Below are 27,466 nucleotides of genomic sequence, written 5' to 3'. Positions count from 1 at the left end.
TTAGCTGCCATGAAGAGGCTCCCAATTCCCTTGACATTGCCCACAGATGTAGTCTAAAAACCCAAGATATATTCTCCAATTATTTGGAGATATTTTAGAATATAGCTGGGTAGAAGACACTATACAAAACATCAACTACTTCTTCCCCTGTGTTAACAAGTATTAACTTAGCAAGAATAGTCGATACTTACAGAAGTTCTTCTAAAATTTATCTCAAAAATATTTTGCTTCCATGTCTCATCCGAACAGTACATTTGTTTAATTTTTTCTGTAACCAAAAGACTGTGCCTCTCCCAGTGAACATGTAAAGGTTTTACTTTCATCGATGCCGGAGTAGATGTGTGCAATCTTAAAAAAAAGAACTTAATGTGCCCTCAGCAGCTCCCAGGATCCTCCCCCTCTTTAGCAGGCTCTGAACCTACTTACTCTTAAATTGCTCATACTGGCAGATTGGTATGGGAAGGGATGTCAGAAATAAATGGGCATGAAAAAAGGTAGCACAAAACACAAGGCGGGAAAGAAACAGAAAAAACCCGCTCCCCTGCTAACTGTTCTCTAGCGTGAGGCGGCCGGAACGGGAGAGGTGGCGGTGCGGGCTGCGCGGCCCAGCCGCGGCCTGCGGCGCTGTGAGGACGGCCTGCGCCGGGCCGCGCCCCCGCCCCTGTGGCTGCCGGCCGCCCCCCCGGCTCTGCCCGCGCGGGCGGCACCCAGGGTTCGCTCTGCTCCCTTCCGCGGAGGAAGGCTGGACCCCTGCGATGCGAAGAACAGCACCGGTGCTGCTGCAGGCTTCCCGACGGACAGAGCCCGCGCAGCAGGTCCCTGCCGAGGGAGGCGGCCGCGCCGATGGGGACCGCAGGCCATCCCCCCGCCCCCGGCACTCTGGAGACGGTGGGTGGCACGCAGCCGTGCGAGAGGCCGAGGTACGACAGGCCGAGGTACGACAGGCCGCACGGCCGCGAGGGCTCCGCGACGCCCCGGCTGCCGGCGGAGAGGCGCGCCGTCGGCCGAGCCGGCTCCCTGCAGCCGCGGCCCCCGCGTGAACGCCCGAGGGGACGGGCAGCTCTCCCCCGGCAGCGCGCACGCCTCCGTGGCTGCTCGCCACTGCTACAGGCCAGGCTCCCTCACACGCACCACCTCTCGGGCTCCCGGACCCCGCCGCCTGCAGGGCGGGGCCCCCCGGCGCGCCGGAGGGAGGCAGCCTGGCCCGCCCCTTGCCCCGCCTCCGCGCGCGGCCAATCGTGTGGCGCCCTGTTGGCTGTGCCCGGCGTCCCGCGGCACGGGCCAAGATGGCGGTGTGCGCGCAGCGGGGTGGCCTGGCTGCGACCCTCCTCGCCGCTACCCTGCTTGCCCTCGGGCTGGCAGCGGAGCGCCCGGCGGCCCCTGTGCCACACCGCCGCTTCGAGTACAAGTACAGCTTCAAGGGGCCGCACCTAGTGCAGGCGGACGGGACGGTGCCGTTCTGGGTGCATATGGGCAGTAAGTGCCGCGCCGCGGCGGCGGGTGCGCAGCCCTCGTGGCCTGAAGGGAAGGTGCGGGAAGGAGCCGCTCTGGCCGGGAGCCGAGGGACGCGGGGGCAGGCGCCAGCGGTTCCGGCGGGCGTCTTGCGGGAGGAGGGCCAGGGCGAGCGGGCCCAGCCCGGCGGCGCGCCGCGGGGCACGTACCGCGGTGGCTGTGCGACGCCCCCGAGTTCCCCCCGCGGCGCCTCCCGCGCGGCCGTCGTGGCGGCGGCGGTGTGGCGCCGGGCCGGGCCGGGAGGGAGGGGGTTCGCCGCTGCGGTGCGCCCGGGGCCGGCTGCCGGTCCCCGCGGCACAGCAGCGCGTGGTGCTCGCGCAGCGCGACGTGGCAGACACGGCTGCGTCGTCCGTAGGCGCCGTGCGGGCCTGGCCTGGCTCGGGAGGCACCGGGTCATCCCTCAGGCCACCCGCTTTTTAAGACGTATGGGTGCTGACCCGTGCACTGGGTTCCGCCGCAGCACAGTTCCTCTGAAGTAACTTATGTCGTGGTTTTATTGTTTGGTGGACTTTAGTTTATATTGGTTAATTCACGAGTGCCGACTTTTGACCTTATTTGACATTATGCCACAAGCAATGTGGAGGAAACTGTCTATAGACAGATTTTTCCTGCTTTTTTAATCAGATAATCACAAAAGTAGATGTTATTTAACGTAAGTTAATTAATTTATCTAAATGTGTGACTAATTATTCTTTTAATTAGAGAATCAGAACCTCTGTCTTTAAAAAGCAGAACAAAAATTTGTCACTTGTTAAACAGTATGTGGGATACAGCAGAAAGCTAAGCCTGAGGTTTTTTTGTTGTGTTTGTTTTTTTAATTAATATGTATCCTAACAGCAGGACCAGCATTCTCCTGAAGTTTTATGTTGTGGTCCCAAATCGAAGGTGATTAAGCAGTAGTAAGGAAGTTATTGAAAGTAAAGGTGTGGGGATTTGGGTCCCGTCCCCTCCCCCCCCCCCCCCCCCCCCCAAAGCAGTTGAGTACTTCACTGAAAAGTTTGTTTTGAAAACTGTTTGCTAATTGAGGAGAGCAGAAAATTTGAGTTTTGAAGATTTGTTAATTGGCTAGTTAAGCACTTGCAATACTTTCTCTTTCATATATTCATTGTTGGTTTCTTTCCTTTCTAGATGCTATACCAAGTACAGATCAGATTCGTGTAACGACATCTTTGAAAAGCCAAAGAGGGTCAGCGTGGACAAAAAACAAGTCAATATTTGAATATTGGGAAGTCAAAGTGACCTTTCGAGTTACAGGAAGAGGCCGCATTGGAGCTGATGGATTGGTATTAAAAATTCGAGCTAACAAAAAGAAAAAAATTTGGCATGCTTTAAAAAGTTATTCTTGACTTACAGCTCTTACTTGCTTTCTGTAATAGGCAATCTGGTTTACAGAAGAGCAAGGCTTGGAAGGTCCTGTTTTTGGGGCAGCTGATAAATGGAATGGTGTTGGAATTTTCTTTGATTCCTTTGACAATGATGGAAAGGTTAGTTGGGAGTAAAGGTTATAAATTAATTTCCTGCCTGTTTTGTACATATAACCTCGGGGCGGGGGGGGGGGGGGGGGGGGGGGGGGCAGGGAATGGGGTGGGAGCAGGAGAAGGCGTAATTTTCCTCCTTCCCCCTTTTCACTTTGAAGGGATAATTTAGAATAGTCAGGTTTGTCTTGCAGAATTTCTACTAGACTTTTTCACACTCTTTTCTTTTTTCTTTCCTTTTTTTTTTTAAGCTTGAAACTTGAAGCATAACACATAACTAATTGGTTTGTGTGTTAAATTAAATACATACATAAAAGCTGAAATTCAGAATGTCCATACGCAATTTGAAATGTTGATATATCTGAAGATGTGTGGTTTTGAAGAGGCATATTGTACAAAAATATGACACTGTGGGAACACAAATTTCTGTGTTTGTCTTCAGAGATGCTCCTTTTCCTGGAGCAGATCTGCTTTGAGTAGTTCAGCAGCAAAAATTCTGTAGCAGATGGGGGTGGCAGTTGCTGTTTTGAATTTCCAGTTTTCCAGTCCAGAATGATCCTGGGAAACTTTAACAATACATAGTATGTTTGCTTTGCTTTTTTTTGTACTTCCTGCACTACTTCAGCTTCCTTTTAGATGTATTTTTTTAGGTGTACAAGCTTTATTCCTACAGATGGCTTTTGATATACAGCAGACTTCTTCATATATCAAAGCTAGAAGGCTGAAGGTGACAATTGTTTCTGATCTTCAAGGACAAGACCTAGAATTAGAGTATTGTTCAAGTAATGAAGAATTTTTTAATCTTTTTTTTTTTTTTCTTTTTTTTTCTGACTTCTGGCATACATATGGGCACTTGCAAAGTTTAACTGGCAGAGGATGCCTTCTACCAAAAACTCATGTGGACAACACTGTTCACCAGAACTTTGATAGCACTGGGGCTCTTGATTGTGACAAGTTTAGTTGGTGTGGTGTGAAACCCTTTTTCAGAAAGTGATGATATGTCACTTCCAGTCAAAATAAAAGTCCTCTGGTCTGACGTGTCTTAAATACTGGAGTTTGTAAGACTCATTTTAATGACAACCTGTTAACTTTCTTCGGTGCCAGTATGGAGTAATTCTTGTTGCTGTTTCAGTGTGTTTGCTGGAAGATGTTTGGTGCTGTAACTGGTCCTCAGCTTAATATGCTAGCATCCAGAACTAGACTTCATCTAGTACTGCCAATTCAAAGCACCCTGCTTATGAAGCTGATTAAAAACTCCAAAGCCTTTTTTCTCTTCCTTCTAAGACTGTAGATAATACTAGAGTTGATTTTTTTTTTCTCTGTAGAAGTAGTGACAAGAGCTTCTTCAAAAAATAAATAAACTTTCATAGTTGTGAACACCTGAAATTGTACAAACCGCACTAAGTATCACAAGAGTTTACAGCACATCTTTCCTGTGACCTTTGGAGGCAAAAAAATTAGAAGTTATTCCCTGCTTTGGATTCTCTACTGTCTTTCAAGTTCTTGTATGTGCTTGCATCTAGACATGATCCCCAGTGGAAATTGGTCTGCCTGTTGACCACTAGGATTGAATACTATACTATATGTACTAACACTATATGCAGATATGCTCTGAACTAATTCAGTATTACTGTTGTTAAACTGAAATAAATGGTAAGATGATTAGAATGAAGTATTCCAGTGGTACTGAATAGGTAATACTAATGATGTAATAATGAAGGTAACCAAACTCCATTGCTTGAGAAGTAGAAACACTGATATATTTCTGTATACCAGTGTTTTGTTCAGTGGTTGTGATCTATGTGATAAAGCAAAAGAAACAGATCATTTGGTGGTTGTGGTTTTCTGTGAAGACAAAGGACCACCTGCCTCACTACTGTGAACTGGGAAGGACATTATTTCTTGAAGTCTTGGAAGTCTTGAGGCTTTTTTCTTAAGAGCTAACAATCTGTCTAGCAGGACGGTATATTCCTTTATGTTGTGTTTTAACCCTGGTAGGCAGCTGAGCACCACACAGCTGCGTGCTCACTCCCCCTCTCATGGGATGGGGGAGAAAATTGGAAGGGTAAAAGTGAGGAAAACTTGTGGGTTGAGATAAACATGGCTTAACAGGTAAAGCGGTGTGCTCCAGCAAAGCGAAACAAAGAATTCACTGTTTTCCATCATCAGGCAGGTGTTAGGCTCCAGGAAGAGCAGGACTCCATCATGCATAATGATGACTTACAAAGACAAATGCCGTAATTCTGTGTGCCCTGCTTCCTCTGTCTTCCCCAGCTTTTATGGCTGAGCATGATGCCATATGCTCCAGGTTATCCCTTTGGCCAGTTTGGGTCAGCTGTCCTGGCTGTGGCCCCTCAGAGCTTACGCCCCCAAGCCTGCTTACTGGTGGGGAACTGTGAGAAGCAGAAAAGGCCTTGAGGGCTGTGTAAGCAGTAGCTGAAATGTGGCTGTGTTATCAAGACTGTTTACATCATAAAGCCAAAATGTAGTCCCTTAAAATCTACTAGGAAGAAATTTCACTCTATCCCAGCCAAAACCACTACGCTTGAGGAGATGATGAATTGAAACATTGAAGGGGGAAGGGAGGTTAACTGTTGAAATCTTGTGCTCTTTTAGAAACTGGAGTTTGTGAATAAACTCCTGGAAGCCACTGGGATAGCACTGCAAATCTGTTCTGCCCTATGTTAGCTTGTCCTCATCCTGTAGCAGTTTAAATAACTGGGGATGTGTTCAACAGACTTTGTTTAGTCTCTGACAGATAGTTCCTGAGGTTTTTGTCATGACTGTGGCAAGGTCAGCAGGTTGTCAACATAGTGTCTGTTTGGATGGTTTTCCCAGTGTTATGTTGCCAAAGTTGAATGTATAAGTCGCCTATTAGTTTCAAGATCTGTATCTTCACTACATACAAATTTCTACTGTCTGTGGCTTTTGCATTTCTATATTTGTCAAATTACTGTAATTGTTAGCATATACAGGAACTTAATTTGTATGAGTTTTTTCACCCCTAACTATTCAAAGAATATAGCAGTCCCTTGCAAAGCACACAGTGTGACGCTGTGACTCAGTCATTTTGCTTTTGTAATCCTGAAGTATAGAAAGAATAAAAACATCTGTGCTTTACTTGTAATGACTTTAAGTGTTTCATCACAGAAAGTCTATCAGTGATGTTATTTAAGTTTCACTTCAAATTAAACTATTGTATTTGTTTGCTGTTTTTTTTTAGAAAAACAATCCTGCAGTGATCGTGGTAGGCAACAATGGAAAACTTCTGTATGACCATCAGAAGTAAGTTTATTTTCAGTGGTAATGATAAATGGTTGCTTTTCAGTGATGAAATTTTGCATGAAATTCTTTGAGAAACTTTATAAAGGTTTCTTTCATATGAAACTTTGTTGTTTCCTTTACATTTGAATTTTTCTGTTTGCTAAAACACTGTTTTGTTAGTAACAGCACAGAAACTGGCAACTGATGGATATTTAAATGGCCTGTGTCCTTTGGGGTGGGTGAACTCATAAATGGAGGTACAGACTTTTTACCTCTTCATTGCTTAAGGATATTTTCCACACACAGCTAATAACTGATGGAAGTGACTAGCTGAAAGCTAATTGCCCGTTACTGAAATTATTTGATTTCTGTTTTTTTATTGTCGGCAACACACTTGCCACCTTTTTGGATTCTCTGAGAAGAGAGGTGTTTAGCTTAGTTGGTACAGCCTGGACTGTAGCTTATTTCCATCTCAGTTCACAGGGACGGCAATATTCCCCATTACTGCATTCTGTCTATAATTTGTCCTGTGTAGAGCATCTAGTCCTGTTGACCCCAGGCTTCAAAAAAGCTCAGTGCAGTTGTGGGACAGTTTCTGAAAAACTTGCATATTGAAAAACTATCGTGATGTTGCTTAGTGATACACTGATGCTTTTTTGTCTTAGCTGATAAATCATAAGATATAGTTTTATGCAAGTTGTCTTCTTGCATAGTGATGGTTCCACGCAAGCATTGGCATCCTGTCAGAGGGACTTTCGTAACAAGCCCTATCCTGTTCGAGTAAAGACAACATACTACCAAAAAACGTTAACTGTAAGTACTCTGAAATAACATAATTGCTCATGTCTTTCAGGTTAAGTGAGAGATTGTTATGAAAACCCAAAGACCCCATGTGTTAATTCTAATATTCTTAAAAATGTTGAGCTTGGTAGCAGAAGTTCGAAGGAGGTACAGTATGTTCAAATCCTAGATGAGTTCTTTTAGCTACCTTAGTGCATCTAATTTCCTGAGCTGACTTAGCAGGTATTACTGGTTTTTTCTGATGTTACTTAGGTGTCATCTTGCTGACATACTCATATCTGCTCACACCCTCCTGTTGCTTTTATTTGCCTGTAGAGGTGTCCCAAAACCAGCATCTGTTCCTCAGCTTCCCGGTGGTTGAGCAGCTCCTTAACTTGAACGGTATTTCTCAAGCTGATCTGAGAGCTGCAGAGGGCTTCATAGCTGATTGTAAGAGGTTCTTGAAATGTGACTAAAATCTGAGGCTCACTCTTTGACAGTAGATTTAGATTTGCTGCTTGAGGCTTCCCACCTTCCAGAAATAACAGGACTTTAAAGAAGATAGAAACCCATTGGTACAAGGGAGCATTCAAGGGTTCTTGAATACTGTTCACATGACTATGAATTCCTTCTAGATAAGGAAAGAAAAACATTGATGTGGTGTTGGTTGCGATGGCTATAAAGCGTGTGTTTCTTGGCTTCTGATTTCTTCAGAAAAGGTGCCGATAGGTATTAGCCGTAAGTCACACAGCTGTCATTTTGTAGTAGAACTTTTTCTAAAAGTAAACATGAATGCACCTAAAAGAGGGTAGACCTTGCACTGTGTTGTAATGATAAAGGCCATCTGTTACTCTTCAATGAAAATAAAATTTCAGACTCCAAGGCTGCTTTCTTTTTGAATGTGCCTGGTCCTTTCTTATCTAGGAGCTCCTCTGGCCCAAACTGCTAACATTAGCAGTTCAGTAAATGCATCCATAGAGAAGGAGAGAAACTCCCTAAGCTTAGAGTCAGCCTAAGAACAATAAGGGATGAGTCTTCTAGATCATACCAAAAATCTGTGTTGCCTTTACTGGGATGCATACTTTTGATAGACTGGGCTTTAATTATCCCCAAGGCAGGGATTTCTTGAAACACAGTTGATGTTACCGCGCCATGATCAGTTATAGAATAGATTAATTCTGTTTGGAAGGGACTTGGAATGGTCATCTAGCCCAACTGCCTGGCCTCTCCAGGGCTGACCAAAAGTTAAAGCACATTGTCAAGGGAATTGTCCAAATGCCTCTTAAACGCTGACAGGCGTGGGGCATTGACCACCTTTCCAGGAAGCCTGTCCCAGGGTTTGAGCACCCTCTTGGTAAAGAAATGCTTCCTCACATCCAGTCTGAACCTCCCCATGCGCAGCTTTGAGCCATTCCCAGGCACCCTGTCCCTGGATCCCAGGGAGAAGAGCTCAGCACCTCCCTCTCCACATCCCCTCCTTGGGAAGCTGCAGAGAGCAACAAGGTTGCCCCTCAGCCTCCCTCTCTCCAAACTAGACAAGCCCAGAGTCCTCAGCCTCTCCTCACAGGACATGCCTTCCAGCCCTTCACCAGCTTTGCCCTTCTCTGGAGGCATGTGAGTACCTGAACATCCTTCCTGAAATTGTGGGGCCCAGAACTGCGCACACTGCTCAAGGTGAGGCCATACCGACGATAAATACAGCTACAGAATCACCCCTCTTGAGCCACTGGTTCTGCTGTGTTTGGTGCACCCTAAAATGCAGTTTGCCCTCATTGCTGGATCATATTGAGCCTGCCATCATCCAACACCCCCAGGTCCCTTTCTGTAGGACTGCTCTCCACTCTGGCATTACTCTGTCCCAGGTGCAGGATCCAGTGTTTCTTATTCAGTTTCATGCCATTGATGATGCCCAATGCTCCAGTCTGTCTAGATCCCTCTGCAGGGCCTCTTGTCCCTTGAGTCAACAGCACCTCCCAGTTTAGTATTATCAGAAGACTTGCTAATGGTAATTCAACTCCTGCATCCAGATCACTGATAAAAATGCTGAACAGCACTGCCTCTAGAATTGAGCCCTGAGGAACGCAGCTGGTGACTAGTCACCAGCCAGATGTACCCCAGTTCAGGTCAAGCCTTTGAGCCCTGCCATCCAGCCAGTTCTTCACCCAGTGCACCATGAACCTGCGTATCTCACAGCTGGACAGCATGTCCAGAAGGATACTGTGAGCGATAGTATCAAAAGCCTTACTGAAATCCAAAAGAACTACCTCCACCACCTTCCCTTCACCCACTGGGTGGATGGCCTTCCTGTGGGATACCAAAGTAGTTAAGCAGGACTTCCACTTCATGAGCCCGTGTTCACTGTGCCTGGTGATTGCATTGTTCTTTAGATGCTTTTCGGTAGCACTCAGTATGATCTTCTCCATATTTTTCCAGTCACTGAGGTTAATCTAACAAGTGTGTAGTTTCCTGGGTCTTCCCTCATGCCCTTCTTGTAAATTGGAATAATGTTTGCTAGCTTCCAGTCAGTGGGGACCTCCCCAGACTCCTAAGACCTTTGCTAGATGGTTGAGAAGGGTCCTGCTGCAACATCCACTAGCTCCTTCCACACTCTGTGATGAATACCATCTGGCCCTGTGCACTTGGGAACATTCAGCGGGTACATCTCGTCCCTTACAATTTTAATGTCCACAAATGGAAAGGTCACCGCTCCTGCAGCCGTGGTCGTCTGGGAGGACCAGGCAGCCCAAGGTCTATATTGGTACAGACTAAGGCAAAAAGAGTTGAATGCTTCTGCCTCTTGTTCATCCCTGTTTGTCAGGTGACTATCTTCAACAAGTGTTGGTCTAATGTTTTCCTTGAACCTCCTCTTACTATTAACGTACTTCAAAAAGCCTTTCTTGTTGTTTGACAGTTGCGTTGACCAGCCAGTTTCAACCCTTGTTGAGCTTTTGCCTTTTGTGTCTTCTCCCTGCATGTGCAAACCATGACTCTGTAATCTGCCTGTGAAGTATGAACTTGCTTCCAGAGATCATACAATTTCTTTTTCCTCTTGAGTTCCAAGAGGATTCTGTGTTCAGCCAAGCCCTGCTTGCTTGACTTCTGACACAATGGGATTGCCTGCTGCTGTGCAAGCAAGGTTCTTAAAAGAAGAGGAAAAGAAAAAAAAAAAAAGTGGCTAAAAACTGACCAACAGTCATGGACCCCTAAGCCCTCAAAAGCAGTTTCTCTGCTAACTGCTTCTTGGGTAGCTTAAACTTTGCTCTCTTGAAATCCAGGTTAGCAACTCTGGTGATGTTTTTTCTCATTCCAACAAATATTAAAATCTACCATTTAGTAATTGCTGTGGCTAAGACAGCCATCTACCATCACACCTCCCATGAGTCATCCTGTGTTCACAAATAACAAGTGTAGGAGGGTGCCTTTCCTAGTTGCCTCACTGAGTACATGTGACAAGAAATTATCTTCATCTTCAGGAATTTCCTAGATGTGCTTGTCACAGCACCGTGGTATTCCGAGTTGATGTCTGGAAAGTTGAAATCTCCCATAAAGACAAGGACTGCTGATCCAGGGATTTCTCCTAATTGCCTATAGTGCTAACATCAGTGGTAACATCAGTGCTAACATCCTGGCTAGGTGATGAGTAGTGGATGCCCGCAATGACATCTGCTGTTCTCCATCTCTCTAATCCTCACCCAGAGGCTCTCAATCACATCATCTCTTAACTGTAAGGGCTGTACAGTCTAACTTGTCAGTTATGTATATGTGCAGCTTTTCCACCTTGCTTGCCCTGCCTGTGCATCCTGAACAGCCTGTGCCCTCCATCCCAGCGCTCCAGCTGTGGGACTCATTCTCCCAAGTCTTACTAATACCAATGACATTGTAGCTCTGGGAACAGACCAGGACTTCCAGTTTGTCCCATTTGTCTTATATTGAGTGTGCTGGTGTATGAGCATCTCAGATGTGGTCCTAAACCCTCAGTGTTCCCTGGTTTAGGAGCACATCTTAAATTGATGGCTTTTTTTTTTTTAAATAAGATAGTTAACAGCATAAATGTTCCCATTGGCACCCTCAGGCAGTGCTGTGCCATCCCTTGGCTTACGTTCACCTCTCCTGATAGTATCCCTTTCCCCATATGTTCCTTCCCATGCACTAATTTGCCTTGCTGCTTCTTTTAACTGAAATGAATACATTTTTATATGTCTCAGTTCTGTGCAGTGTGTCCTCCTAGGTGCTGAACGTTGAATCAGGCCTTTTTTTCCTTTTTAAAGTAGAAAGCTTACGCTTTTTCTTTGTATAATGTGTCTTTTCAGAAAAGAAGTAAGTTCTGGTTTCTAGTATCAGATGCCGAGTTACCTGAAAAGTTGTAGTTATGAGCATTACTGTAATCTGACAAAGCAAGTAACACAGATTTATGTAGTAAACATTGTAAGTGTTTATCCTTTTAGGTATTAATTAACAACGGGTTTACTCCGGATAAAGAAGACTATGAATTTTGTGCAGAAGTGCAAGATATAGTATTGCCGTCACAAGGATATTTTGGAATATCTGCAGCAACAGGGGGCCTTGCAGGTAGCAAATGCTAAAAATTGTGACAAATGATGTGGGAACTTGCAGGGCTGATGAGAGAGTTTTTTACTGCTAGTGTTAATCCGTTATACCAGCTTTTTACCACAATGATGTACTTAATCCTCTCCTATTCCCGAATTACTGATATGTGTAGGCCTTTTCCTAGCTGGAGCAGAAGGACTTTCAATGTGTCCCGACAAAGATACTGTGTAGTCTCATTCTCCACTAGATAAACTTTTGGGAGGACTTTGGGAGGATGTTGTTGCCTGAAGATCCTTGGAAGTGCAGGGTTGACTTGGGAATTTGTAATGTTTAGCAGTAGCAATTAACAGTGGGTTTTTTTGTTCTGTTTGTTGAATACAGATGATCATGATGTCCTGTCTTTTCTGACCTTCCAGTTGACTGAGCCCGGGAAGGCAGTAGTAAGCATTTTTGTGCATAATACAGTGTTATTATATGTGTTTTGTATATAGCACCATATAACAATATTTTCTTGGAAGTCGTATTTGGCATCCCTGTTTCAGGGATTTTTGCATCTAGTTGTGCTGTCATCTGTTTTAGAAAAATGAGACTAATGCTGTAATGTTTTGGTAATATTGTAATAGACATTTGCAAGACAAGAATTCTTGAAGCAACACTGAATCAACAAAAATCCTGGTATTTAATCAAAACATGCAGAGAAAACAAACTAAAAAATACACTTTGTTTGAAAGCAGACAAATAATGTTCTTGCTTTCAATTTTGCATACCTCTAGAACAGTTCTGTACTGCTAAACAGGATCTATCCTTGTAAAACTTAGTTTCTTTTTAATCGCAGAAAGTACAAATGTATCAGGGGAAAAAGCTGTGGGTCTCCCTAGGAATGTCTGGTTTCTCACTTCAACTTAATATATTAATGTGCTCCACTAATTGTGTTTCAAATCAGAAATCTGAACAGCCTTGCTGGAGAATAAGTTACGTAGGAGTGTCTGGTTTCTCACTTCAACTTAATATATTAATGTGCTCCACTAATTGTGTTTCAAATCTGAAATCTGAACAGCCTTGCTGGAGAATAAGTTACGTAGGAGTGGTGGAGAACATGAAAAAATCTCTCCCCCACCCCTTGATAATGTTTTAAAGTCAACACCAGATGCAGAAATTCCTCAAAAAGATAAAGAGAAGTATCAAGAAGAGTTTGAACACTTTCAACAAGAACTGGATAAAAAGAAAGAAGAGTTTCAAAAGGAACATCCTGATGTGCAAGGGCAGCCAGGCAAGTTATTTGAGCAATTTTTCAGTTGACAAGAAAAATGTTTACTTTCTGGGATATTCAGAGCTAGGGCCTGATACTCTGATCTTACTAAGCTCCTTCTGATCTTACTTACTTTATTTAAGAATCTTTGGTCTTTCGTTTGCAAAGTGTTTTCTGAAATACAAAGTCCCTTTTGTCATGCCTGGATTGAGAACAAAACAAACCACAGAAACATGATGGGAACAATGAGAATCTGTATGGAACAGTGGAAGAGAGAGAAGGTCATGCATCCCTGGCTGTAAAGTGATGATTAAGGAAGCACAGCTTCTTTGGTTATTTGAAAATTTATTTGAAAGGTCATCTTTTTGGTCTGTTTCTGCACATTCATAGCAAAATGGTTTTTTCCATCTTGTTTTATGGATGGTTATTAAAGGTGGGCTAGTGGATATGCTGAAATGTCCTTCCTTGGAAAATCTTAATGTTTGCCTAATACTGGATATATAGTGAGTTCGGTCAATTTCAGGACCACAGCATTAGCTGGAATACAGTGTTTATTCATGTTGGCTAGTAATGACATTTCAAGCTTGAAATTCTTAAAAACTGTGGCTGTTATTTTTACATTTTAAGCTATTGATAAGAAATTTAATGTTGGCTGGGTAAGGCAGAATTGCCCTTTCCACTTGCAGCTCTCAGCAAATACTGGTTTAAAGATATTTCACACTGGAACACTTTTTTACACTGTTTTCAAATTATACTTAATTTAGGAAGATTGCAATAATGACTCTTGCCCACTTTTTTTGAGTGTTTAGCTAAAGTGCTTAGACTTTGTTCTCCTATGGAACATGGTGGGGGTTTTGTTTGTTTGCTTGGATAGGTTTATTTATATTTTAGAGCTAGGCAAAAAAAATCTACTGATCTGAAAATGTAATGGAAGCCAGTCTGTATCTTGCTTTTGTGGATTGAATTGGCTGTATTTGAATGCATACATATCAGGAATGTGGGCATCTGGACCTGAAATTTCAGGTTGTCATTTTTTTTGCACAGTGGTAAGTTGTGACTGTTCCAAGGGTCCTACACCATTTTATCTTCATCTGTGCTTTTGGAATATTGTCCAGCCTTCCATTGAGAAGAAAGAACAATCTTTTTGCCACATAGTCTTTTGGCCTTTCTTTCTGGATGTTGAAGCTGTAGAGGAACTTGCTCAAAATGTGCAGTCACTTGTCTATTTCAAGCTACATTTTACACCTTACTTTTTGTAAAAAGTAGCTGTTACTTAATATCTGCAAATCTCCTCTGAAGGGTAGTTGGTAATGCAGTGCTAGCTTATGCAAAAAATTATGCCTCCTAGTAATAACAGCATCTTGTTTCCATTATTTTGCACGTTGCCACTGTATTAAAATAGGAACTCTGAGATGGAGTCTGGGTTTGAATGTGTGGTTATCTCTGTTCATTTGTTGTGATCCCATTTGGGTATCCTTTGCCGTGGCAATGGTGATAAATAAACATCAAATACATGAAATTATCAGAAAAAAAGTAATCCGTGTGGTAACTTGAAGGGTGCAAGAAAAATGATACAGTGCAACTTAAGAGGAATGCATGTATGTTAAGAACTACCTGTACTTTTTCCTTAACAGCAGATGATCTTTTTGAAACTGTAAGTGATCGTGAGCTGAGACAAATCTTTGAGGGGCAGAATCGAATTCATCTTGAAATCAAACAGCTTAATAGGCAATTGGACATGATTCTGGATGAGCAGAGGAGATACGTCTCTGCAGTCACAGATGAGATTGCTAAAAGAGGAGCTGGTTTTCCAGGTCAACAAGGACAGGTAAATTAGAAAAACAACAACAAACAAACAAAAAAACCAAACCCAAAAAACACTGTGATTGACAGCTCAGCCTAATTTCAACAGCATGATTGATTTGCTTTTTCTGAGATATACTGATCTTTTTCTCACCCACCCTTTACACCCTCCAGGTTTCGCAGCAAGAGATTGAGACAGTTGTGAAAACTCAAGAAGAGGTCATTAGACAAGTAAATGAAATGAGGTAAATACTTCCTAAATATTAAGGCTGTGTTTTGAATTTTATGTTATTTTCCACCTTTTAAATCCTATTTATTATTTCAGTAGGAGAATACTGACAAACTTCTCTGTGAAATTGAAATTTCTGTCAGTTCTGTAGTGATAAATTTCTGCATACATTTAATTTCTATAACTAAATGAACTCAAATAATATAATTAAGTTCATGTCCCTAGGGTGGCTAAGCCCCCTAATTTGCCTTTTTTAATTATTATTTATTTTTTATTGTAAGATTCTAGTTGAACAAGTAAGTCCAGTCCCTCTAAAAAAAATCGATTTCTGCTAATGTGATAACCTGCTACCTCATGAAAGGTTGTTGCTCTGATTTTGAAGTATTGATAACACAATGAGCATAAATGCCTTCAACTTAGAGCTAGTGAACCAGAAAAAAGTGTATTGGAGTATCTTGTTGATATACTCAATCTACTCCTGATATCCTGATTTTATTTTTTATTATTATATAATATTATTAGTCTATAATATTATACTTGGACAATATTATATGAGATATATTTGAAGTTTTGCTTAATGTAAACAACCTGTAAAGGCATGTAAGTAATTGTGAGAAGTAGTTCTGTACAAATGAAATTGTATATGCATTTAATAAGAATTGTTGAGATTTATTGCTTATTCCTCTAATTACATTTTTGGGGGGGGCGTTAAAGTAGTTCTTTCTTCAATATACACATATATTTTGTCTTTTGAGTTTTTTCCCTTATTCTGTTGTGACTGCCTAAAGCTCATATATTGATTATTGCTCCATAGGGGTCTCTTTAAGTGTTAGTGATTTGTGTATCGCAAAAAGTATGTATAGTTTTATGTCGAGTCTCTCAGAATTCCAGTGTGTATAAGCATTGGAGAGGCCTCTTCTTTTTTTTTTTTTCTTCTTTTTCCTTTCCCTTGTAGATTAACCTTTTTCTATCAGTAGGAGTAGGGCTAGGCCTTGAGAGAGTGTTGCTTCTTGATGGCAGCTGAAACAAGGGTCAGATATGGAAAACATTTAATGTCCTTTCTTGGCCTGAACTTTGAATAATAAAGGGACAAAAAGTGCAGTTTCCACAGTCCTGCACCAGTGAAGGAGTAACTTAGCCCATCAGTACAGTCAGGGGACTGATCAGCTGGAAAGTGGTTTTGCAGAAAAGAACTTGAGAATCCTGGTGGACAAGAAGTTGGATGTTGGGCAGCAATGCACTTGTACAGGAAAGACAACTAGCAGCATCCTAGGCTGAGTATTGCCGTTGGGTTGAGGGGGATGATTCTTCCTCTCTACTCAGCACTGGTGACACCACATCCAGAGTCCTGTGCCCAGTCCTGGGCACCCTGGTACAGAAGGGGCATGGACATACTGGAAGGAGTCACGTGAAGGATCATGAAAATGATTGAAGGGTTGGAGCATTTGTTGTATAAGGAGAGGCTGAGGGAGCTAGGATTGTATAGCCTGGAGAAAAGGCTTGGGGGTATCTCATCAGTGGGTATAAATACATGACCTTGGATGTGGTGAGGGTGATAGAAACAGGCAGACTCTTCTCACTGGTACCCAATGACAGAATGAAAAGCAACAGGCACAAACTCAAATACAGGAAATTCTGTGTAGACCTGAGAAACTTGTGAGAGTGATGGAACGCTGGAATAGGTTGGTTGCCCAGAGAGGTTTTGCAGTCTCCATCCCCGTAGATACCGGAAACCCAACTTGACTAAAAATTCTGTGGTTTGTTAGGTGCTAAGACACACTGTCATACAGCACTTAAGGGGAAAAGAAAAAAAAAAAAGGACACTAATACTAAATTACTGTAACTTACACTTAGATTGTGTAGTAAACACACAAATGTGTTTTTCACGTCCCAGTGTATTGTGTAGACTGTTTTAGTAATCTTATCCCCATTTCTTGTAGGTTAGAGAAAATTTGAGTGTGTTGATTGGTTCTTTTGTCAGAGGAGTTTCTGCCAGCGAACTTCCTCAGGAAATCCTGTATCTGCAGGGATGCTTACAAGTTCCCAAGTGATTAATAATGGTGCTTTTTAAGATGCAGTTTTTAAAACTGATGGAGAGGTATGCTGTAGCTTTTCAAACTATGTTACCAAATGAAGTGAAAATCTTATCTTCTAGGTACTATACTGCTAAAATGTATTTGAGAAAATTCCTGTGTTTGGTAGAGGTGCCTGAGTACTGCTTCTAAGACATTCTACAATTGCTTTCTTTAGCAGGAATGGCTTTAAGTTGGTTTAACTCTTCATTTATAATAGTTAAAACATTCCTTACCTTGGGCTTAAAAAAAAGAGAAAAACAATTACTACAGCTGTTTTTTTCCTGGGCAGCTCTGAGTGATTTATCTAAGTAGGTCAGGTTTTTTGTAGAATGAAGATTAGAGTGCTCCAATTTTGCACTTGTTCTTCCATGAAAGCTTTTAATGTTAATATTCTTGACAAATCTTTATGCCTTGCAAGCAAATTAGATTTTCTTGTTAGCATTGGCAGTCTGTCCTTTTAGTGACTTACTAGGTATGAGTTTGCATAACATCATCTTCATACTTTTCTTAGATTAAAGAAATGTTTTATTTATAGATAAACAGCCTGCTGTTGCATTGCTGGTCATCTTGGAGGAAAAGGACTTACTAAGTAATTTTCTTGTCAAGATTTGTGGATTTCTTAATCATCTGATTATAGAAGAATCTTGCATGAAAATAGAGTAGAAGCTATCAGCATGGTATTGTTTGTGCAAATGTAAATGTAAATTAAATTTGATATAGACCATGTCTATTTAAGAAGTTATTTTGCCTTTAACAAACAGTGGATCAGTCTGGGGGAAGGTGGGTGTGCAGATTTCTGTTAATTGCATAGGGTGGTGGTATTAGGAGGGAGAGGAACAAAATGAGTGTCACACATGTTCTAGCACAGAAAATAGCAGGGCAAGATAAACAATATGATGGATGTGGACAGGCAGAATTGGTGTCAGCATTTATTAGGCAGTGGTCATGATGGTGGTTGCATGGGTTTGCATGGGTCTTTTAAGAAAAAAAACCTTCTGGTGAAAAACCTACTTCTAAAATAAGTTATTGTAACACTAATTCCAAGTACAGGTAAATATTAATAAATAATTAATAAAACAACAATACAAAAAATAAAATAATTTCTGGGTAATTTATATGCTAATTTAAGTCGGATACAGAGGAGGGTTTTTTTGCGTTCAGTTTGTGTTCCAAACCAGAAATGTAGAATGAGAGGTGAGAGAGCTGCTTTGATTAGTTTTGTTTGAAGAGGCTTACAGAAGCAAGCAGCTGGGTTTTGGTAACTTCTTTTGATAACTTTGCAATATTAAAACTGAGCTTATTGAGGTAAACATTGAGAGTTTTGCAGAAGTCCATGGGTAACTCCATCTGGCCTAGAGTGCAGTATATTATCCAGAATACCCAAACACGTAACAGTGGAAAGTGATTGATCTAATGTGTGCTTGGAACTAGGTTTGACAGGAAAGGGTGAATTCTTTGATCTTTTTGTTACTGAAGGTGAAAAGAAAATATTTTTTTGGTTATGTGGGAAGTGTGCAGAATCCTGTTAGTCTAGTATATTAAGTTGATTTGTGTGATTAAAGTGATATTTTTAAGAAAAAATGGTAGTCTTTAGTGTGAAGAAAAGTATATTGTTAATCCAGCATTTAGTAGGGGCCATAATTACTAAAAGCCTTATTTTTAAAGTGGTGTATCTCCAACTTGATATAATTGTGTAGATGAATTTAGTGTGTGGCTTTGACTTAGTTATGTGATTGCTTCAAGTGATTTAAACAAGCGGCCTAGTTCTTATAATGGAGCAAAAGTTGCTGTAATACTAATACAGTATACCTATGCTTGCAATTTTTACTTCTGGAGAGTTACCATTCTATGGTAAATTGCTGACCACTGTACAGAGGGTTAGGACTGCACCTTGAAGGCATTGAAGTAAGCTCTCATCTGAACAAAATATAAAGTTTTAAGTAAATTAAAAAGAAATCCAAATACATTTTTATTTAGTCTGTTAATAATGGAGAGTTTAACATTCATATGATAAGTATTTTAGCTGTAGAATAATCCTCTTTGCTACTGAAAAGAAACATCACTGTAGGGGAAAATTATATAAACATTGATTAGAGATTAAGGGTGGTTTTTTTCTCTCATTGACTAGTTTACCTCAAACAAAATTAGTTATGGAGCCTCAACTTTTTATGGATTTAATTTGATTTGTTGTAGAAGCAAAATTAATTCACATGAACACAATATTAAGTATTATGACAGTGCATATTCAGAAATGAGTTTCTCATATAAATGATAATCATGAAACAAGGATGTATCTAAATCTTTTCTTATCCCTAAAGCCTCTTCCTTATTTTTATTTCTTACATGACTGCTTTTATTTATTTATTTTTCAAACAGCTTTTGGTTTTCTTCAAAGATTGCATTAAACTCTGCTTATCCTAAAGCCTTGGCAAGAGCCTCAGATAAAACTACTTGTCTTAGACTTCATCAGTCAGGCAAAGCAGATGTCTAGCAATAGAATATTTGCCAGATCTTGTTTTCAGCATGACTTTGGGAGGTGGTGCACTGTACAAATGGAAACTGTGTGCAGAATTAATTATTTTTTAAAAATAATAGCTTAAGGAATTATTTCTTGAAGGTGTTCTTCGAAGCTAGAAAAAATGTCTTCTGCTTTTTGGGGCAACTATGCATTTCAAACTAATTTTAAAGGACTAAAAGGTGTCCAGAATAATTGCTGTTTGTGGAAAAGCTGTTCTGTGCTGAAAGATGTTTTGTGGTTTGTTTCAGAAATTCCATGGCTGATACTCTGAAGTTGATCAGTGGAGCTCAACATCCTGGCTCAGCTGCAGGAGTCTATGAAACAGCTCAGCACTTCAATGACATCAAAGAACACCTCCATGTAGTGAAGAGGGACATTGAGCATTTAGTACAACGAAATATGGTAATTTATGTGCTGGTAGTGTAAAGCGTGACTGTAATGCTTCCTTATTTGGCTGTTAGTGAAAAGCTAAGATGAGCCAGCATGCAATTTACAGAGCAATTAATCCTTCATTAAGCTGCTTCGCTAAAACTGCACTGCCTTGACCTACCTGCATGATCTGTGTCTTGATGAGAAGTTTTGCACAAAGAGCATGACTTTTAGTGTAATTTCCTGTGGAAACAAGGTCAAGCAATTAGGTTTTCTGCATGCTCTTTTTTGTGTTTGGCCCCCTACTTTGACAGCTCTGTGCAGAGGAGATTCTATGTTGCTTTTGCACAGAAGGGAGAGCTTTAATCAGGGGAAGCTCTTGCAGATTCTGCTTAAGATCTCCAAGTGTGACAGGTGACTGCATTCATGTTCAGGTGCACCTTAGTCTAGCCTGAGTAGCAATTAAGCTGAATTAGCTTGTGGTCCCATAGAAGGTTCTTGATTTCTGGGTTAATTTACTAATGATTTGTTCTTTCCCCTGTAACCTCAAATTAACATTGGTCAGTTTATCTGAGAAACATAAAGGTGAAAAGGGGAAAATGAGACCAGGAGTAGGTTTGATTTTTCAGAGTAGTGTCATTTCTGTCTTGTTTTCTGCTTGTGTTCCAATTTTTCAATCATGTTGCAAAGGCCTTTTGTTTCATTTCTTACATTTAAGTCTTTTGATGGCATGCATGTCTTGTTTGCTCTTTTCTCAAATACTGTTTTTCCTGGTTTTTAGCCATCTAGTGAGAAATTGAGGTGTCCAGACTTGCCACCTTTTCCATCGTGCTTATCTACAGTGCACTTCCTCATATTTGTAGCAGTGCAAACAGTGTTATTCATTGGTTATATCATGTATAGGTGAGTATGTTTTTGTTTAAAGACAACAGGGCAAATGTTTTTTAAAACTTCTGACTGGAAATGCAATTACAATGATATGTTACATTAATCTTTAAAACATTTAGATTGGAAGAGATTGTGGGAGGTCTGTAGTTCAACCCCTTCCTAGAAGCTGGGTCAGCACTGAATTCAGACTGGGTCACTTAGTGTTCAGACTGGTCAGGTCTTACAAACCTCCCAAGAATGGAAATTTTACCAGTTATGGACCCCATCGGAAATGTTAAATTACCATAGCGAAGTTTTTATTCTCCCCCCATCCCCATGGTTTATCTAGAGTGAACCTGTCTGGTTTCAGTTTGACTGTTGTATCCGTAAAGAAATGGTCCTTGTCTCCTCAGTAGCATCTTGTGGGTGTTAGAAAACTGCTGTTAGACTGCTTGAAGCTGCCTTCTGTCCAGGGTGAACAAGCTCACCCGGTTCCCTCGCTTTTCTTCTCTTTGAGGCATGTTCTTCAGCTCTGGACCAGTATCTTTGTGGTCCTGTGCTGGACTTACTGAAGTTTATTAATAATTCTAACAAAATCTGATGTGATTTTATTTTTTTTTAATTATTTTTTTTTTGCTATGTGTATCTACAAGCTATTTATCCCCTCTTACAGATTCCTTAGGGAACTTTTTTTGCGATACATATCCTTTCATCCCTTTCCTGCATATGAAACTGATAGTGTATGGACTTTTTTTTTTCTTCCTAAACTAAAACTAATTGGGATGTTTGCTCTCTTCCTCCTTCTTGCAATGGTTGTAGTATTAAAATTAAATTTGTGCTGATGGAAAGGAAACCCTATTGAGAGTAAAGACTTACTTGGTCATCTTCCCTCCTGATTCTTACACACACTATCAGGATAAGGAGTAGGGACCAAAATAGCTGCATTGCCCTTCAAGGAGAAAATGTGGTTTGCTACATCTATGGAAGGATAATTGGTATCAGTATAAGGCCAGTGCTGCTGATTGCACCAACTTCTATTGTGTGTCTGCTTCTCTACGGAGTGGAGAGAGTGCATTTCTTATGTATGTCATGTTATGCCATCAACTGGAAAGATGGCTTCTAAGACAAGTGAGGAACTGGTCCTCCAGTTCTTTGTGATGCCCTTGCCGCATTAGTGTCTGTGTGCTCGATTCACACTATATATATATATATATCTATATATATATATATCTCTCTCCATAAAGAGAATTAAGTATATTCCATGCCAGAAGGAAAAGGCAATCCCATGTCAAGTAAATTCTTTCACTGCTTGATTGCATGTTTCTTTTTTGAGGCTAATTGGATACTGAGAAGCTGTAGAAAATTAAAAATCAGTTTGTACTTTTTTCTTTTCTTTTCTTTCACATTTTCTGGCTTCTTTCCAGAATGATTTGTTTCCTTCTGTGTCTGTTGCAAAATTGGAACTACAGTGATGCTGCCAATGTCCTTGTAAATAGAAAAAGTTATGTCCTGTTTTTGTGATGTGACTTATATTTGATTTCCCTAAGTGTATGTTGACAAAGGATGGAATATTTTTAATTCCCAAATAAAGGAAATATTTATTTATTTAAATCAGTCAGCTAGTTTTATAGTATAGGTACTTAAGGAACTCTCTTCTGCTTTTTCTTTCAGAAGTCAACAGGAAGCAGCAGCCAAAAAATTCTTTTGATGACCTGTTCCTTTTGTGTGTACATAACAGCAGTATGTATGCACAGAAAATTATACACTTTTGTAAATGAGGGAAATTTTAGTGTTTGATATATTTCAATATTGTAAATTATTGAATTTTGTTAGTTTAAATGAGAACTCATTTTGTTTGTTCACTCAAAGTTAAAAACAGACTGGGGAGCAGTGGAGCAAACACGAGATAGGAGAAGACTGTGGATCCTATCTAAGTCTGTGTTTTCAGCTAACTTTCTCATAAATACTGGGAGGCAGATGCCATATTCCTCTTTTGTTAAGATTTCAGGGGAAGGAATTGAAACACCCAGATTTGGTGATAATTAATTATGAGAATTGCAGGTGATGATCTATGCAGAAAGCTTGCCTCTAAGTGTTGTGACATACCAGTTTAAAAAAAAACAAAACAAGCAAACAAACACCACCCCACCCCCCAAAAAAAGCGAACCACCACCTTTAAAAAAAACAAACCAAACCAAAAAGAAAAACAAAACAAAAACATCAGCAAAAAACCCTCCCTCAATAACTGGTTGTTTTGGGGTTTTTTTGGGATGGGGGTCAGAACCTGTTACAAACATTTCATTTGTTTACCTTGGATTTAGTAAGAATTGGTTAATCCTAACTCTTTGTTAAATATAGATACTTTTAAAAGTGTGGACACAAAGACAGGCCTTCAACAGTCTGACTGCTGATACCTGACATAGAAAACAAACTAGACAGAACCAGCAAACAAAGGCTTATCTCCTTATTTTGGGTTTTGGTTTTGGGCAGTGAGAGAAAACATGATAAAACAGTTCAAGTATATTGTGGAACTGATTTCTTTCTTCTAGCTTCAAGTCTGTCTGTAATTTTCTGTGGATATCTGTGGAACTTTCTGAGCAAAGATATTATTGCTTTGTACCTCTTCAATTCTGGTTTTATTAATGATGTATTTAGTGTATTAATATGTCTTTACTTTTATAAAGCTGTCTTGTCTTTCATGTGTCAAATACAGATGCTTTGATTTACATCTTGACATGGCAAGTATTCTAAACTACAGGTATTGATTGAGTGTTAACCCACTTCTTCACAAGCTGTTGCTTCAGACGTGTTTGTTAATCTGAAAGCTACTGTAGAACCAATATTGTGTGTCAATTCCTGCTTTAATATCAAAAGCATAAGACTGAACATGTGCTTTTGATATTGTTTATCAGGTGAACGTTTGCTTCAGGAAAGAAAGAAAGCAGAGAGCCCAAATTAGGAATGTGAAATTAATTAATTTTGCCTTGTTTATACATCTGTGGTAACTTTGTCCTTGAATGGGGTGTGTGTGTGGAGTTAGAATAGGGGGGTTTTGATTTGTTTGGTTGGCTTTTTTAATTCTATGAAATACACAAATGCATCAAGATATTTTCACTTCTAATTATTGTTTGTCTGAATCTGCAAAAATTATCTGGAATCTAGCATACTGCTACTGTATTCTACAGTCTACTCCCTTGGAGTGTAACACATACTGCCAAATTCACTGTAATGAAGAACACTTCAGTATTGTGCCTGTCAGTTTGGAGAAATGATAAATCTATGCAATATATTTTGTTACTTAAAATACTGTCTCCAAAAAGTGCATGTCTGTGCTATGGCAATAAAATTATACTACCTGCACCACCTATTTACAGGTGTACAGTATGTAGTATACTGTAATTGGTATAGATTCATTTCTAAATTGGAGAAGATTTTGCTGTACTAATTGGAGAAACTACTGCCTCAAGCTAATCTTGCTGGATAAATAAAGGGGGGGGGGGGGATGGGGGGGACCCACAAACTTTTCAGATAAGCCAGAATAACAGGAGTAGGAATTTATCCATTCAGTTCTTTCAACACCAGCAAATATTTACAGGTGCCTTGAGTCTAAGCTATTACAACTCTGACTCTTCTATACTGAACTTAATATATTTTCTTAAATTGTTCTGAAAATGTACACTGTTGTTCCTTTCAATTGCAAGCCTTCCTGTGTCAGTGCAACACCTAAACAGAACTCTCTCACAGCAGGTTTTGTGAGACCCTTTATACAGAAAGGCTAACAATTGTATTTTGGTAAGTCGGTGCATATATCTGACGTAATGAGGAACAGCTCTAATGTGTCAGCTGGAGGAAGCCTGTATTTTTTGTTACTGTGAATTTATCCAACCATAATTTTGTTTTAAAGCTGTAGCAGCCCGTATTTTTGTCTGTTTTGTTAGAAGGCTGGGGATGGTGTCTAGGCCTGCAATTGTATCTTCAGTGTGAGGCTCAGCTTGTGTGTTATGCTGCTAATAGATCTGACATACCTCCCACGTGCAACTAGGAAACTTTTGTATTAGGGAGCAGAAGGTCTAAAGTGTTAATATCCCAAAAGTGGTAACTTTGCTTCATGCTTCATTTCACAGTCATCTCTCCTTGGAACTTTCATATTGCTTCGTCACTCACTGGATCAAAGGAAAGCTCCCAATTGCCCAGCTTAAATTTTGTCCTGTCTGTTTTGGAAGTGATAGCAACAAATTTGGACTTTAAGAATGTGTCAGTCAGTGTAGCCTCCTGTTACGGCTGGCTACTAGAAGTTTCAACACTGTGTTTGATTCTTATGAACTAAGATTTCAGGACTAGGAGGAGAAGACGCATTGGAATCCAGTTTGATAATACAGGGGAGAACAAGTCTAATAATTGTATTTGAAGTGTGGATGACAAGTAGCGAATATTTGGCAGTGACAAGAGAATCTCATTGTACTCATCAGGGTGTATTAAATACATGGTCATAGCTGAATCTTTCAGAAGTAAAACTTACATTATGGTTTGTAAATTAACTAACTTCCTGTTTCAAGAAAAGCTGACATTTATCAATGCATCAATTACTGTAATACCAGACTGTCTACTGTTGGTGGTGGTGGTTTTTTTTTAAATTCAAACAGCTGACATTTTCATGTTTGTTTCTGACTAATGTAAATTGACACTTGGGAGTTCAGAGATAACCTTATCTGAATAAAGATGCATATTTTTAGTAAGTTTTTTTCTTTTAATTTGGTACATGTCCATGAAATCCAAGCAAGTGTATTTGAAGCATTCTTTACCCTGTGTTGTTCAGAAAGTTTGAACGCTTTGAGATCTGGGTTCAATCCTACCTGATACTGGAGAGCTGATGGCATTCAGAGGCTGAGGCTGCACCTGTATTGAAGAGACATGACTGCTGATGGTTACAAAGGTATGCTGAATCCAGCCTGGGTTCATTCTGTGTGAAGGGATTATATCCTCTGCATTGCAGTCTAATGCAAGAGTGAATCTAACCTAAAAGATTTGCTGAAAAGCTTGTGTTGCATATTGGACTTGCCTTCAGTAGTAGACACTTGGGTCAAAATGTAAAGTAGTACATTTCCTTCTGTGTCTTAACAGCAAATTGAGTTGCTTGCTGGCTGCTTTGAGAATACAGAGTACCACATTTTTGTGAATTGAAGACTGCTTGTATCTCTGAAGTTTGTTCTTCAGATTCCCCAAACTGCTCTGCTGTCACCTGGGTGCTCTGCTCCTGTTTGTTGGAATACAGTGTGCCTACCCAAAACAAGTCAGTCTGTCTCCTTGTGGTTGTTTTGTTTTGTGTGTTCTATCCAGTGTGTGTCTGTGGTAACCTCCCACAGGAAGATTACAAATTCCCTCATGGATCATCACTTTCCCCCAGCCAGGAGCAGTTTCTCTAATAGGTGGAGGAGAGGAGTCTTTAATTGAATCTGTTCAAGCTGAGAAAGCCCTAAAATCCTTGCTTCTGTCTTTCTGTGCAAGTGATCTAATGTTCTGACTTAGATAAAAGGTGACATCCTCTTCTAGAGGGGTGAAGCAGTGCGGGAGAGTCTTGGTCCTCTCAAAGAACACTTAAGATACTTCTAAATCAATGTGGTTGGAGTTGTCTGCTGTGACTTGTGTTTTGGGAACACAGTCTGTAGAGAAGGCTGGGAGCTGGATGCTTGCCTGCCTGTAACATTTTTGTGCTGGCCTCCCTATGAGGCTTTTAGGTTTTGCTCTTTGTGATTTGCCTGTTACGAGAGTCTGAATTCTATTCTGGTGTTGGAGATGCCTGCATTCTTCAGGTATGGAATGCAGACTCTTTTCATAGTACCCATGTCCATCAGATAAAACAGAAACTGAGCCTTTAATTTTTATTTCACTTAAGCTAGAGGGAAAGGAGGCTGATTTAAAGCAAAGGAAGCAACAACATGAGTATTTGTTCAGCAGCTGTCTGTATGTTGTCATTAAGCCTGTGATCAGCAAAAAGCAGCAAGTGGTTACTGACTTCCAGGCAACAGGTAAAGCACCTGCCAGGAATGGGAATTATTCTGGAGGTACTGGTCCCTGTTGATACCCAAGGTTTAAAACTTGATGCTTTAGGTAATCTGTAAGCAATTAGTTCCTTATCAGTGTTTATTCATTATTTCTGTACACAGATTTGTGTTAAATATCTAAACCCACAACGAAATGAGCAATTCACTAGCAAGCTATGTGATGTCTTCAGAAGTTCAGTCACTAGGCTTTTTTTTTGTGTATGTGTTTCTCATCAGTTTCCAGTGCCAATAGGGCCAGTAACTTTTCAAGCGCTTTTTGCTGTCTTGAATTTCAAATCTAACATTGAAAAGCCTTTTGCTGTTAGGAACATTCATAAGACCTCTCAAGACCTGGTAGGCAAGATCTCTCAGGTTCTCAGCAATCCCTTCTCAAGCCAGTTTTCAGCTTTCTTGCCTTCCCAGTCAATTCTGTGAAAGCATCTCTTCTAGGCAGAAGGTGGTGTTAACACTTCTGTAGGGATCAAAGTCTCTACAGCCAAGACTTGTGCCCAAAGTTAGCAAAGCTTCTCTTCAGTAAAGACAAACAGCACAAAGTTTACAGATACACTCCCTGTACTCTTAGAGAAGACTGAAACATAATACTGGAAAAATCAGTGCTGCATGTTGTATTTGTGAAGTGCCCAGTGGTGCTCCCTGTTCTGGTCAGGAGAATTTTACATAAAGATGAGCCAGCTGCTGCAAGTGGACTCGAGGCATTTGGCACTGAGTAGTGATG

General features: G+C 40.7%; 1 protein-coding gene and 1 long non-coding RNA gene across 8 annotated transcripts; both read left to right on the top strand.

Moving 5' to 3' along the window:
• Window positions 1-740: 740 nt before the first annotated feature.
• Window positions 741-25,425, top strand: LMAN1 (lectin, mannose binding 1). Of its 7 annotated transcripts, XR_008744722.1 has the most exons (15): window positions 1,255-1,476; window positions 2,641-2,795; window positions 2,889-2,996; window positions 6,211-6,272; window positions 6,965-7,064; window positions 11,477-11,600; window positions 11,961-12,019; window positions 12,717-12,849; window positions 14,463-14,656; window positions 14,806-14,876; window positions 19,702-19,855; window positions 20,604-20,725; window positions 22,361-22,429; window positions 23,403-23,447; window positions 24,814-25,425. XR_008744722.1 is itself a non-coding variant. In XM_055790420.1 (14 exons), exons 1-13 carry the CDS (start codon window positions 1,287-1,289, stop codon window positions 22,395-22,397), a joined length of 1,509 nt encoding a protein of 502 aa, XP_055646395.1. In that variant the 5' UTR covers window positions 1,255-1,286; the 3' UTR covers window positions 22,398-22,429; window positions 24,814-25,425. The 7 variants fall into 7 exon arrangements, 5 of the variants coding, with proteins under 5 accessions (XP_055646397.1, XP_055646395.1, XP_055646393.1 ...); XR_008744721.1 differs by having other exon boundaries at window positions 22,361-23,447; XM_055790420.1 differs by lacking the exon at window positions 23,403-23,447.
• LOC129782699 (uncharacterized) lies at window positions 7,072-7,931 on the top strand. Its single transcript, XR_008744723.1, has 2 exons — window positions 7,072-7,199; window positions 7,305-7,931. It is a non-coding gene; the product is annotated as an uncharacterized LOC129782699 (long non-coding RNA).
• Window positions 25,426-27,466: the final 2,041 nt, after the last annotated feature.

Source organism: Falco peregrinus, chromosome Z (genome assembly GCF_023634155.1).
Source record: "Falco peregrinus isolate bFalPer1 chromosome Z, bFalPer1.pri, whole genome shotgun sequence".
NCBI classification, from domain to species: domain Eukaryota; kingdom Metazoa; phylum Chordata; class Aves; order Falconiformes; family Falconidae; genus Falco; species Falco peregrinus.
This window is presented reverse-complemented; position numbering and strand designations above follow the sequence as displayed.

Excerpts from the sequence above, each read along its gene's own strand:
- LMAN1 (XM_055790420.1), top strand. The coding sequence starts at position 1,287 with ATGGCGGTGTGCGCGCAGCGGGGTGGCCTGGCTGCGACCCTCCTCGCC. Across the intron at positions 2,796-2,888 it reads GCATTGGAGCTGATGGATTG|GCAATCTGGTTTACAGAAGA; the intron begins GTATTAAAAATT and ends TTTCTGTAATAG. Across the intron at positions 14,877-19,701 it reads AGACAAGTAAATGAAATGAG|AAATTCCATGGCTGATACTC; the intron begins GTAAATACTTCC and ends GGTTTGTTTCAG.